Source organism: Lycorma delicatula, chromosome 4, assembly GCF_047948215.1.
Source record: "Lycorma delicatula isolate Av1 chromosome 4, ASM4794821v1, whole genome shotgun sequence".
Classification (NCBI taxonomy): Eukaryota; Metazoa; Arthropoda; class Insecta; order Hemiptera; family Fulgoridae; genus Lycorma; species Lycorma delicatula.
In genome coordinates, this window is record NC_134458.1 from 62,870,547 (window position 1) to 62,885,326 (window position 14,780).

General features: G+C 37.2%; 1 protein-coding gene across 1 annotated transcript in view; it reads right to left on the reverse strand.

Moving 5' to 3' along the window:
- Positions 1-14,780, reverse strand: part of Nadk2 (NAD kinase 2, mitochondrial) — a 53,518-nt gene that overhangs the window by 5,685 nt on the left and 33,053 nt on the right. Inside the window, exons 7-8 of the mRNA XM_075363108.1 lie at positions 3,260-3,341; positions 623-875 (exon numbers count right to left, since the gene is read on the reverse strand). Of these exons, the coding sequence (XP_075219223.1) occupies positions 623-875; positions 3,260-3,341 (335 nt within the window). The remainder of the gene's footprint in view (positions 1-622; positions 876-3,259; positions 3,342-14,780) is intronic.

A 14,780-nucleotide genomic window follows, 5' to 3' on the forward strand; every position in this document is an offset into this window, starting at 1 on the left:
TTTCCGGTTATGTCTCTGGAAACAGAATCAGTTCCTCTGTATTTCTTTATCAAACAATGAATTGAAGATTTATTTCGTACATTCTTACCCGGGAACTGCAATTGAAAAGCTTCTTGGGACAAAAGATTTAGTTAAAAAATTTTCTACAATAAAAATCCTTTCTTCTGTGTTCAGAACCATTCTTCTGAATAAAAAACACAGATGAGGAAAAATAACTAACTGTTCACAAAAAAGAAATAGAAAATTATATCAGCTGATTATAAAACAACATAGGTAATGCTGTCAACCTCTTAATCTGAAATTATATTAACTGCCAACCAAGAATCCAACAGAAATATTTTGAAGTTTTTGCAATGTTTTATGTCCATAGATGTCAGAATACTGCAACGTGGCCTATGTATAAACTGTAAGTTTTATTTAAAACCCAGTGAACTACTTTCATGGATGAAAGCACAATAGAGACAAATATGTGAGGCTAAAGCATATCTAACAACATACAAAACCCTGAATTATAATCTATTAGTTAAGTAAGCATCAAATTCTGAGCAGAGTAACATTTCCTTCTTTCTTGAGCTCCATTCATAGTACAACAGACACACATAAGTCATCTGTTTTACATTACCTGGTCTTAACATGAGTGAATCATTATAACGAGCAACTAATTCATCAATTTTGATAGAGTGTGAGATGCCAGCAAGTTTTAATATCTCTTGAGCATCTTTCACATTTAACCGGTTCATAGAAAAATGCCATGAAGATGAGCCGGTTCCTGTGCAAATACATAGTCCGGAACTTTTAACTTTGGTAACTGGTTGGTTTGGAAATTCCAGTTCAAAGTATGACACACGCGCTGCCAGACACTCCCCGATGAAGACCTGGATCAAAAAGGACTTAAGGTAAAGCATTTATGAATATTAATATAACATACTACATTAGAACTTTTAAGACAACTGAAACAAAGATCACTACCTAATTTTGCTAGTCATTTTTCAATCAGATATTTGTGACAAACTTACTAGACAAGTAGTGAGTGATCTGTTTAGTATATTTATTATATTGTCCTGAATATAAGCTACCTTTTTCCTGCAAAAGTTAATGACATTATTTCACCAGTAAATTACACTCGCAGAAACAGTATATTCAAGCTGATAGCTATGCAGAATAAATGCTAGATCCATTATAATAAAGAAATCAGTCACAGCATCTTTATGTTGCAACTGAATGCACTAAATAACAGTATTATTATGTGAGATATCTGATTTTGTTGACAGAAACAAACAAAAGTTGAACTTAAACAAAAAATTCATGTCAAATGTTACCTACAAACTTGTTTTTTAATTATCTTGCTTCAATTAAAAAAAATTATCTATTTTTGACCTCACTTTTTTATCTAGACAAACTTCTTTAGGATTTTTATTTCATACAGTTAGTTTCACTAATAGTTTTTAATTTGTTAGTTTGGATTTAATAATTATTTTTTTAATAAAATATTAATCAACAGGAGTGGCTTCAAATTATTTTTAAATATATCTTCAGCAATTAAATATTTTTAAAAAAACATTTGAAAGTTTTATAACTAATGAAAGATCTGCTTCAAAAAATGCAGAAGCAGTTTTACTGTTAAAATATTTCATTCATTGTATTAATCAGTTTATTATTAACATGTAAGATGAAAATAACTAATCGTTACACCATTCAACTGTATAATACATGAGAATTTACTCATGTATCTTGGCATGATAAATACACATTAAATGCTAAAAATTTTGGTAAAACCAAAAGGTGATGGAAGTAAAGTTAATTCATGCACCAGATTCTCAATATAAATGGATTTTTTTTCCAGGATTTTGATTAATTTTAGAATACGACTTACTATTTCACAGTTCTTTAAGTTTAAAACGGAATAATTATTTATTTCATTGTAAGCCTAATTTGTTATAAACAGTTTGCTTTTTAAAACTGTAATTAAACTCAATGATGATTTTGTTACCTAAAAATGTTGAATCGCTGGCAAGACTGCATTATTCTATCAGACAGCTGCAGTTGTCTGAAGATCAAATTTAAAGGAAAGTTCAAATTTTATTTTTGTTATTGATTTTTTTAAAATCTGACTGCTCAAATGTAGTGATTAAAAAGCGATATTTCAATCAAACTTTTGCAGTGTCATAATCTTATATATATATATATATATATAAATGAATGTTTTTTGTTTGTTTGTCCTGTATGCGTTCCTATACCATTCGTCCGATTGCAATGAAACTTTGATGAGTTGTGTGCACGCCTATGAAAGTTTCTGGATTAGTTTGGACCTGCTAGGTGGCGTGGGGTCTAGATATTTCAAAAAATTGTATTTATGGTCCAATTTGGCTCATATTCAGAATATGTATTAGTTACGTGAAAATAAATATTTTTGCGAAAAAAGGAAGAAGGAGTAATGATTGGAAAAGGAAAAAGTAAAGTTTAATATTTGTGATGTACTATAATTTTCAGTTTTTTAATGTTTTATCAAATTTTTATTTGTGTTCATTTAATATATATATATATATACTCAAATCTAGCAATAGCAAGCATTGCTGGGTCAGCTAATCAGAAATAAATAGTACACTGTGTATGAAATATATGAACGAGTCTGGTTTTCCATATGTGAAAAGTGTGATGGTTATTAAAGATGAATTTTTAAAAAATTTGTTTAAGGGAGCATCAGTTATGCTGCAGTTATTGCATCAATTGATGTAGTTATTAGTTATTAATTAGCCACTAAACCCTGATCTGATTATTTATATGAATGGACCCATTGTTGTTTTATGTCAATGATTTATTAAATATAGCTGCAATCACCAGCATTAATCCTTAATTCAACCTTTTCATTTTCCAAAGTCCTGAGACATTCCAAGCATTCTAAATAAAAGAATTATACTGACAAATGGGCACAATAATAAAAAAATCAATTTAACAGTACTCAAGAAAGTTCAGATAAATATCTTAACAGCTATAAAATATAATATTATACTCTTTTCTCCAGGATTCTTAGTTCTTACTGAATTCCCTACTTTAAAGCACATTTTTAAAGAAAGCAAAGTGAGCAGTCATATAAACCTTCATGATCATAAGACAACATAAATATAGATACAGCCCTAGTATAATGTCAATAAAATTCTATCATTTTTAGAATACATGAACTAAATATAATTCTGCTGAATACAAAACATCACATGAAAATAATTTCAATAAAAAAAAAAGAAGAATTTTCTTTCATTACCTCATTTAGTGCTCGATAAGGCAAAACTGATTCTTCAAATTTTTCACAAGATTTTTCATTATTTTCACCGAGATTTGTTCCCCTATAAAAAAGGTGAAATTTAATAACAATAATATTTCTCACGGTTAAAATAATATGAGTAACAGAAACTCTATGAGGCAAAAAAAATGGTATAACAGTCTTAAAGGTGGGTTTAATAACACAAGGTGATGTCAGAAAATTCCTGAATAGGTGTAAAAAAATATATATACGAGGTGCGACAATAAAGTAATGAGACTGATTTTTCTTTGCAAGATGTGGCAACCCTGCAGCTTGCATAGACACACCATCTTTGACCTTGGTCTATAAGCTAATTTTAGTCCAAGCGGCGCATTTATGCAACTGCTCGGTCGTGAGTTGTGCTGTAATAAGTGAACACGTGTTTGTGTCCCTCGTCACAGCTTTTTGGACATCTTGTGTTGTTTGAAAATGGTGTCCCTTGACTGCCATTTGGACTCTTGGAAATAGAAAAAAGTCGCACGGAGCAATATCTGGTGAATAAGGTGGCTGTGGTAGTACTGAAATTTGTTTTGAGGTTAAAAATTGCTGTATGGGATGGCGCATTATCGTGATGCAGAATCCAATTATTAGCAATGTTGGCACGGACACGAAGAACTTGTTTACGAAGTCTTTCTAAAATTTCTTTGTAGGAATATTGGTTAACTGTTTGTCTAGGAGGCACCCACTCTTTATGAACAATTCCCTTGGAATCGAAGAAGCACACAAGCATGCATTTCACTTTTGACTTTGACATGTGAGCTTTTTTTGGTCTGGGTGATCCCTTTGAGCACCATTGCGAACTTTGGCGTTTTGTCTCTGGATCGTATTGAAAAAACCAACCTTCATCACCAGTGATAACATGGCTCAACAAACCTGGATTGATTTCAGTTTGCTCAAACAGAAGATCGGCTGCCACATTTTTCCGTGTTTCTCGCTGTTGTGTGAGATTTTTGGGGACCATTTTTGCACAAATCTTTCTCATACCAAGATCTTCAGTTAATATTAGACAAACCGTTTCTCGATTGATGTTGAGTTCTTCTGTAATCATTTTCACGGATAATCTTCGATCAGATCGTACGATTTCATGCACCCTGGTCAAGTTGACATCTGTCCGTGAGGTTGTTGGTCGTCCACTGCAGTCTTCATCTTCAATATTGGTTCTGCCTTCACTAAAAATTTTATGCCACCGAAAAACTTGAGCTCTTGACATAACCTCTTCTCCAAAAGCCTTCTGAAGCTTACCATAAGTTGTCGTCACGTTTTCACCCAATTTAACGCAAAAAGAAATGGGATACCGTTGCGCAATATTTTGCAGTTTCATTTCTGTGACGAGAGACACAAACACGTGTTCACTTTTTACAGCACAACTCACGACTGAGCAGTTGCATCAATGTGCCGCGTGGATTAGAAGTAACTTATAGACCAAGGTCAAAGATGGTGTGCCTACGCAAGCTGCAGGGTTGCCACATCTTGCAAAGAAAAATCAGTCTCATTACTTTATTGTCGCACCTCGAATATCCCCATTTCCAGTGTTTAACTAGAAATCCAAACACTAATCCTGATACCTTTTTCCATGCCTAAAAAAACAGTGGCAAAGCCTTTTCCTAAGGACTATTTAGTGGAACAAGCAGTTGAACTTGGATGTGTTTTACGGTGTCAAAGCGCAGTATTTCAATTTCATTACAGAAAAATGAAAAAAAGTCACAAGTTGCTACATCAGAGAAGTACAGAGGGTGTGAGATGACTATCACTGCACCGGTACTTTTAAGGAAAATGAAGACGGGCATTTTTCACAATTATCTCCAAAATTAAGGATTTTATAAAAAATATTAAAATAATTTTTTTAAGCTTGTAATATTTGTTTTTTATTAGGTTAATGTACAATCAAAATTGATCAGTAAACATCTTTAAATATTGCTCTTTCAAAAACATAATCATAGCTTTCTACATAAGTTTTAAACTGATTCTCACTTCATACTCGAAAAAGACACCTTATCACTAAAAAGTCTAAAAAATATCTTTGATCATAAAAAAATAACCTGTTTAAAATGCATCCCAACAAATTAATAAGTATGAAATTCTAATTCTTTACAAGACATTTTCTATGAGTATATATTTATTTAATGATTATACTTTTCATACAAAAAAGACGAGTTCATGAAAAATTTGGATTTTTTTAAAAACCGTTCAATAATAATAATTGCATTTAAATAAATAAGAAAAGATAAATTACTACGATATTTTGACACTAAATAAATATACTTTAAAATTATATTTTCAAACTTTTATCACAAGTCCAATGCTTGAAGTATATATTCAAATGGCGCTGAAATTACCAAAAATGAGCAATATTTGATAATTATCTCAAAAAATTTATTTTTAAATAATGTACAAAAAACAATTAGCTTATTTATTTACTGACATTAAATATTCACATTTAAAACTAACTAACTTTTAAAAATTTCCAGGTAAATGTGTTTTTATGAATATCTTGTAAAATACGGACTGTAGAAAAAAACATTCATTAATGATAAAGCTTATAAAGTTTTATTTAATTTGTTAATTTTCTGATTTTTTTCTAAAATTCATATGGCAAAACTTACAGAATGACATTTTCTGTGAAATTTCAGATATTTTGTACATCCAAGGAAAAAAAATCACTTGAATTTCAGCAAGAAAATTATCAAATGATGCTCAATTAACCACCTTAGCATCAACAAGTACCTTATACAACAAGATGTAATATCTCTAGAGTACCTAATAAGCTGTCCTGACTTATAGACAGAAATAAAAAAAAAGTAAAGCGATGTAAGGACATAGATGTCATCACCTATGTGGTGAAGTAGCCACAGAAGATTTCTAAGAATGGTTTGAAATATGTTTACAAAAGTTTTTATGAACATCAGCAAATTTTTTTTCTTTTTTTGGGGGGGAAAACGTTTTTACGTTATCATCGCCTGGAAAACAAGAATATAAAATACAAAAACAAAATATAAAATTTAATAAAACAACAAAAATTAAAATAAAATAAAAACTAGAAATTTAAAAACAAAATTGAAACTTAAACTAAAATATTAAACACAAAAACATACACTACTATCACAACTAACATATTAAAAAATTAATTATAACCACTATCACAGAAAAAACTTAAAAATAAATAATATTTAATAAAAACAACTATATATATTTTTTTTAATTTCAGTTTAATAAAACTAAAATAAAAATAAAATAAATTTAACAAACTCAGCGAGGAGAGTTTAAAATAAAATAAAAATTTTAAATGAAATGCTTAACAGTAAAAAAAAAACAAAAACATAAAACAACACTATAAAAAAGTATCTAAAATACTAACACTTTAAAGAAATAAAAACGCTCGGTCCAAATTTTCTTTATCATTGTCCAGGATTCGACGAATGCTCCTGGGCAATTTCAATTTACAACGTAAGGTTGCATAACACATTCAATCCACAAGGATGTGGTACACAGTCAAGAGGCAGTTGCATCGTATGCATACTGGTGTGTTCACTGCTGACATCAGATACCCATGAGTAGCTCTCAAATGTCCTATCCGCAATCAGCAGAGGACCACTTTCTAATGACAAATTTTTCTGTATGAGTCCCATGGCAAAAGAATCTTTAATGTGCTGGAGTTTGTTATCTACTGTAGTTGTCCAGTTATCTTGACACTTGGCGCAAAGAGTGAGTTTTACACAGTTAATAAAGTCAGATGTAGCAACACAGGTAGTGAAGGATGGTTGACTACGTGCGTCTTTAGCAGCAGAATTTGTACGTTCATTACCCAGAATCTGCACATGGTTAGGGATCGAGCAGAAACTCACTTGTATGTTGCAATCGTTCTGCAATTGCATTACAGATTTCAGTGATGGTAGGATGTCTGGAATAAAAATTTTCTAAGGCTTGGAGGGCATTACACGAGTCACTACAGATAAGGATATGACAGTACTTAGGGTTAATGATATTCAAGCCTTATTTATAGTGTGTAGTTCAGCAGTAAAGACACTTGTAATACCAGGTAGACCAAATTTATAGGTTCTGTCACTAACAATAAGTGCATACCCAACAGTGTCGTTCTGTTTCAATCCATCTGTGTATACTATACTGCGTCTGGGTTTGTCTTGGGAGAGAATATGGTGAAACATTTGCTGAAAGAAAATAGGTGGTGTTGATGCTTTATTGTATATTGTGAGGTCAAACATAAAATTTATAAGGTTGGTTCTTCATGGAGGTTATGAACAAGAAAAAATTAGAAAAATAGGTGCTTCAACATTTATAAGGTACAGTAAACATCAGTACAAACACCTACAGGTGTAGTGCAACGTGGAAGGTCCTCATACCTTCGAAAATAAGGATTTTCAAGGACTGCGTCAAAAGCCGGATGATTTGGCTGTCCTTTAAGATGGGTAAAATAAGATCCTAAAACCTGGTTCCATCAATCCCAAAGTGATGGCTCAACACTGTCAACAAGGATGCTTAAACGGTGGCTTGATCTAAAGGCACCTGTAGCAAACCAAAGGAAAGCATGATGTACAGCATCCAGCATTTTTAGCACAGTATTATGTGCTGAAGAGTAGGCAACACAACCCTAATCTAAATGGGAACAAAGTAAGGAATAGTAAAAACGCAACATACATGACTGATCAGCTTCCCAAATAGTATTGCTAAGGACTCAAAGCATATCTAAAAGTTTGGAACATTTTGTCTTTAATTGTTTGATGTGTTTGACTCACATAGGGTGGCTATCAAAAAATAAACCTAAAAATCTGACATCTGGAAAGATAGCAATTAGGTCCCTGCTTAGAAATACTTGCGGAATAAAGGGGTCGCAGAGGCCTGAGAAAAAACTATACATTTTGTTTTGTCAGGTGAAAAGATGAAGCCAGTAACCTTGGACTAAGCATCAAAGTGAGATATACTGTTCTGTAGTAGTCTCTCTGCTGTGACTGTTGAACAGGACGTAATATATATATATATATATAGCAAAATCATCAACAAATAAAGAACATGAAACAGGTGGCTGCACACATTTAATATTACTGTTGAACGCTATAGAAAATAAGGTGGTACTTAATAAACTACCTTGAGGTACTCCATTCTCCAAGATGATGGTATACGAGAGAGAATCTCTAACATGAACACAGAAAGTTCAGTCATTTAAGATACCTCTAATAAAAGCAAGCACGTTGCCCTTGACTCCCCATTTTTTAAGAATGTTTAGAATACCACATCACCAGGCTGTGTCCAACACCTTTCTGATATCAAAGAAGATAGCGACAAGGCACTGCTGTAGTAGGAAAGCATTTTGAGTAGCTGTTTTCAATGACACTAAATGGTCAATGAAAGATCATCCATGTCAGAAACCACACTTCTGGAGATAAAAGGCCATGTCTCTCCAAGTACCATGTAAGCTTGCGGTTCACTATTCTTTCCATTACTTAGCATAAGATGCTTGTCAAGGAGATAGGACCACCAGCTGTATTTAAAAGGTAAAACTTTAAAGACAGGAACTTTCAGAGGGATCCCACTAGTGATAGTTTCACTAGCTGTAACTACCGACTTCTTATTTGTTTTCATTAACTCAGAAATAGTTGCAGTAAGTGAAACAACTTGATCAGATAACACCTGAACAAGCTTCTTCAGCTCACTGCAGAATCCACACTCTTTGTTGTACACATTTACAATAGCTTTACTTGATGTCGCAGCAGTGAAAGAGACGACTGGTTTAATCTTCTTTCGAGAGCTAAGTGTCTTTTTATATTCGCTTCAGGCAGCTGAGAAAGAAAGCTCAGTACAGATTTTTGGGATTGCTTTCTCTTCTTTAAAACTTGGGCAGTCTTGAGATCGAGCAATGTGTTCCCCCACAGTTTTCACATTTTTCTTCTTCCTGACAGTCAGTATCCTTGTGGCCTTCTTTTGCACATCTAGCACATATTGCGGTGTTTGGGCAAGCAGTTGTGGTAAGGCCATACATTTGACATTGGAAACACTGCTGTAGGTTAGGGATGAATGGTCATACTCTAACCAATAAGTATCCTACTTGAATTTTCTCCAGTGGTGTGGGAAGGTTGAAGGTTAAAATAAGAGAAAGAGTAGGTTCTTCCATCCCATTCTGACGTTTCATTATTCTCTTCACGTCTGTAACAACTTGGGAATGAAGCTCTTCGGCAAGTTTGTACATGTCAATCTCAAAAAGGTCCCAGCAAAAAATTACTCCTTGGCTAGTATTCAAGGTTTTATGACATACCACGCTTATATTTATACCACCCATATTTGTTAGATGTAAGAGCGATTGATTTTGCTCATCACTGAAAGTCTCTATTAGTATTGATCCGTCTCTCAGTTTTCTTATGTTCTTGGGGGAAGCGCTTGAACCAGTTACTATCTTATTGATCAGGAATGGTGAGACTTATGAAGGGAGCCACCTTCCTGATTATTGCATAAAACCACAAATCTGACATTTGCATATTGCAAGTGATTTGTCACCATTTAAATTATTTACCTTGGATAATTATCATCATCGGACAAAGCTGATTGGGGTCTTTTCACAAGAAATATGTTGGTGGTTTTTTCAGATGGACCACCAACCATCATAGAATTTGTTTGCAAACTTAAAATTTTGGTCCCATGAGTACCGGCGACATAACGGACCACTCGCAGTATACTGGAGTTACAGCAATAGCAATTATAGATCATTATTACAGATATAATAGATCATTGTTACAGAACATTAATGTTCTGTAACAATAAAAAGTTCTTTTCAGGACTACAAGACATTAGCACGTACAACACAAACTCATAGAAACACAACAGAAAAACACTTTAAGCCCCCATATGGTAATATATGACAACTATTGTATTATTTAAAATAATAGTTATAAGTATTTCTCGATGAAACAGTTCCAAGACCAGTGATAAAGTTTGATACTGGATCTGTCCATTATGATATACTGTGTTTTTAATCTACATGCATTGAGGCTGCTACCTCCAGGGTGATGTGGAAATGCAACCAAAGGAACAAAATATTATATTTTACAAGTAATTTAGACATGAAAATAATATTCTTATCTGTATTTAATTTAAAAACAATGATATAATTAATAATTATTACTAACTGAGAAAATTTAGTATCTATTATAAATGAATTTAAAGGTGTTGGGGGGGGGGGGGGGTTTAAAACATACAACACAAAATTACACATAATAAAGACACTTTAAACCCCCATACAATAATGTATGACTATTGTTTTAATTTATTTAAAATAGTAATTATTAACATTATTGAATGTAATGGTTCCAAGGCCCATGATATGATTGATATTGGATTTATTCACTGTCCGATTATGTTACAAATGGTGAGGAAAGTGTTTAAAACAAATATATTTTTCTTAGGAGATTCAATTATTAACATAACTGTTTTACTTAAATATATTACCATAAAGGTGTGTAGGATGTGTAAAACAAGGATGTAGATATATTTTCTTAACTTGGGTATGACACTTTGCATGTGTATAGCTGTAACTGACTGTTAGATGCACATGTGTAGGTTTTATAATAATTTACAATTATTTTATTATTTTCTTTACTAATAGATGAATTGGTATATGTTGAATTTTAGAAAAACTGATTAATTGTTTGATAGATAGATGAAATTTTATTTTAAGTAAATGTAGACAGGAAGGTCTTTGTTTAATATGAAGAAAGAATTAAACAAGGGGGGATGATTGTGACATTATAAGATGCATTAGACACTAAAAGTAATTTCTCTTGCAGATGCAACTTATTTAGAACAAATTTCATTCAACATGTTGGGGAGCCACTGTAGCTGATTGGTGTAAGGCATCAGTCAGCTGTGTACTGTAGTTGGTCAATTTGAAATCTAGCCTGACTAGTTACTTTTTTCGTTTTAAATATTATTTATTTATTAAATTCTCCTGCTCACATGTGATGTCACACATCATAGCAGACAACTGCAACAGCTGTATGTCAGTGCTACCAACCTTTGAAATATTAAATAATTAATATTCATCGCAAAAAAATAATTAGGTTGGCAACCCCGTATGTTTCAAATCTCCCAGTCCAACAGAATGAGGAAAAAGGGAATCTCCCACACGGAAATTTCAAGATGGCGGCTGTAACACTAGCGCTCCTAGCAGTAACAGGAGGTACTAGTGGCATAGTACCCCTATTTTAGCACTACTAATATGTATAGATGCAAACTAGGAACTTCTTGAAACTTCCTCAAAAGATTTTTAAGTATTATTATTATTATTGGATTCCATCCTTGGCTCTTGTAGTGAAAGGTTGTGTCTTATTGTGCTCTGTGATTGTGAGTTGTAACCAGTCCAGCCAGGTGTTCAACAGTTCTTCTACCTGCGTCGCCAGACAATGTGAGAGGGGTCTGCTAGGACATCAGCCGGGCGGCCAGCTACCTGGATTACAGGCCAGTCACATTAAGAAAAGGTTAATCCTTTTCTTAATTTTATTTTTCTATTATTCAAATTTCTATAATAATGTAAAGTGAACTCTGGTAGTCATTACGAATACATTAAGTTAATAGCCTATTATTATAGGACTATTGTGCTAGTTTTAAAATAATTCTATTTTAAATTGATTTTTTGTCAGTGATTTTATTTTACAGCAAGTGTAGATTAAGAAGTGTTAAACTAAGTTTAATTTTAATTTTATTCTTTATTTTTCCTCAATGGAAGGAAAAGTAAGGCCTCCCCCACCCCGTTCTCCCACCCCGGAACTGTCCGTCGGTGGAGAGGAAAGCGGGTCTGGCGCTAGGAAGCGCCAGAAACGCCGGGACTCCGCGCCTCCTATGGAGACGGAGCCCGTAGCGGGCTGCAGCAGCCGCCAACCCGCAGGCTGATGATGGGGCCCCATCACAGCCTGCTACCGTCAGGCGGGAGAAAATCCCGCCGATAATGCTGGACTGCCCAAAAGAGTGGCCAGCACTGGCGAGGGACATAAAGTCGAGGATTGGGGGGCGCCTGGTGGCTAAAAACACCGGGCTCTCGATAAGGCTGCAGCTGGGCAGCGAGGCGGATTACCGGGCGGTGCAGAGTTTTCTGCACTCGAAGGGAATCGCCTTTCACTCCTTTCAGCTCCCGAAGGACAGGGAGCTGAAGGTGGTTATACGGGGGATCCCCTATGGGGCTGCCCAGGAGGAAGTAAGGGAGGAACTGACCTCCCTTGGCTATGAGGTGGTTTCGGTTAAGAAGCTCCTCACAAGGGACGGTCGGGAAACCCCGACCTGCCTAGTGGCCCTTAAGAGGACCCCTTCGGCCCGGACAATTTATGACCTTGGCAGTATTTTTTACTGCAAGGTCGTAGTGACTGCGTTTGTGTCACGAGGGGGGCCACCCCAGTGCCACAGATGCCAGAAATTTGGACACTCGTCCAATTACTGCCAGAGGGCCCAGCAATGTGTCAAGTGTGGTGGGGACCACGACACTGCCACATGCGTTAAGCCGCGTGAGGAACCAGCCTCATGCGTTAACTGCAAGGGGCCTCATCCGGCTAATTACCGGGGTTGCCCCTATTATAAGGAGCAAGTCAATAAGGTCAAGGGCATTAAAAAGCCCGCGACTGTTGACGGCCGCAGCTGGGCCCGTGTTGCCGGTGGGGGAAAATCAGCCCCCAAACCGGAGGTGCCGGCACCTGTGGCCAAGGCGGTAGTGAAAAAAGGGGAGGTACCCTCCCCAACACCCGCCAAGCCAAAACCGGCGGCGACCACCAAGAAGGTGGTGAAACAAAAGGCGGCGATAAAGCCGGCCCCGGCGAAGAAGGCCAAGCCTTCCTCGTCGGGAAAGGCAAAGCCTGCTCCGGCTGGGAAGGCCAAGCAGGCTGTTAAAAACACCGCGGCCCCTGTGGCCTCGCGCCCCACCAAAAGGGCGGCCGCGCCAAAAGGCACCTCCAGCGGCAATCCGAAACCGGCTACCCCGTTGGAGACCACTGGCATGGACTTCCTGTCGCAGATGACAGTGAAGGATATCCTGCCAGATATCATGATGGTTTTGCCACGCCTGCTCCAGGCAAAATCTCTCAAGGGCTGTATTCAGTCCTTAATAGAGTGCCTCATGGCTGTACTGTCCAGGTATGGTTAGGCCCACCCTCAGACTCTTGCAGTGGAACGCCAACTCAGTAGTAGGCCGGACGGAGGAACTATGCCGTCTGGCCGAGGATCTACTGATAGACGTGATACTGTTGTCTGAGACGTGCTTGAACCCAAACAAGCAACTGACCCTTCGGAACTATTTTACATATAGGACGGATAGGCCAGTTCGACCCGGATCTCGCACCTCTGGTGGAACTGCGGTTTTAGTCCACAGACGCCACATGCATACGCGCGTTGTTCTTCATACAAACGTGATGGAGCAAACGTGTGTGCATGTGGAGCATCTGGGCACGGTGTATCGGCTGGTTTCGGCTTATAGCAAGCCGAACGACGCGGTAACCGGATGCCGTGCTGGAAAATTGGGATGGGCCCATGATACTCATGGGCGACCTCAATGCCAAACACGTGTCATGGAACAGCATTCTGACAAATCCGAATGGCAGATTGCTGTACGAAAGGGCGAGAGCCCGCCGCTTGGTCGTCGTAGGCCCTGAGGTGCCCACGTTCGTGCATCGCTCAGGCAGATCTAGGCCTGACGTGCTGGATATCGCAGTCATGAAGGGGGGTACCCTCCCATTCATGATTGAAACGATAGAAGACCTCAGCTCAGACCATTCCCCTGTCCTGTTGGAACTAGGTCAGGCAGGGGGTGGCCGAGATCCCCCGCCTATACCCCGAAGGTCAGTTAACTGGAAAAGGTTCTACGAGACCCTCCAGCGGGAGTACAGGCCGGTAAATCCTGAGCTCCTGAACACCCCGGAGGAAATCGACGACACTGTCGGGCGCGTCACGTCGTCAATGACCGAGGCCCTGGCAGGCAGCTCATCGGCCAAGACTCGAGCAGTTGTTCGAAACGACCTCCCTCCTCATATCTCCGAAGCCATAACGGAGAAACGACGACTGAGGAGGAGATATCGAATCACCCTGTCCCCCGCTGATAAGCGGGCCTTTTATAATCAAACGGACAGGGTAAAACAACTGCTGACAAGCCACCGAGAGGATTCGTGGAACGAATACCTCGCCTCGGTCTCTGACGACATCTCCTCGGTGTTCAGGTTGAACAGGAGACTGCGAGAAGGGAAGAAGCCTCGCCATCCGGTTGTGGGGCAGCGAGGTTTTCTTGCATACTCGGAGGCGGAGAGGGCCGAGGTATTCGCCGATACCTTGGAGGAGCAGTTCACTCCAAACCCCCCTCCATCCCCGAACGACGAGCACACAACCGAGGTGGAATCCTTTCTTGTAGATTATTTCTCACAGGTGGAGGACGCCCCTCTAGAGATTGACCAAGTCACTGAAGCGGAAGTTTCCGCAGCCATTAAGGCCACAAGCCCCGACAAGGCCC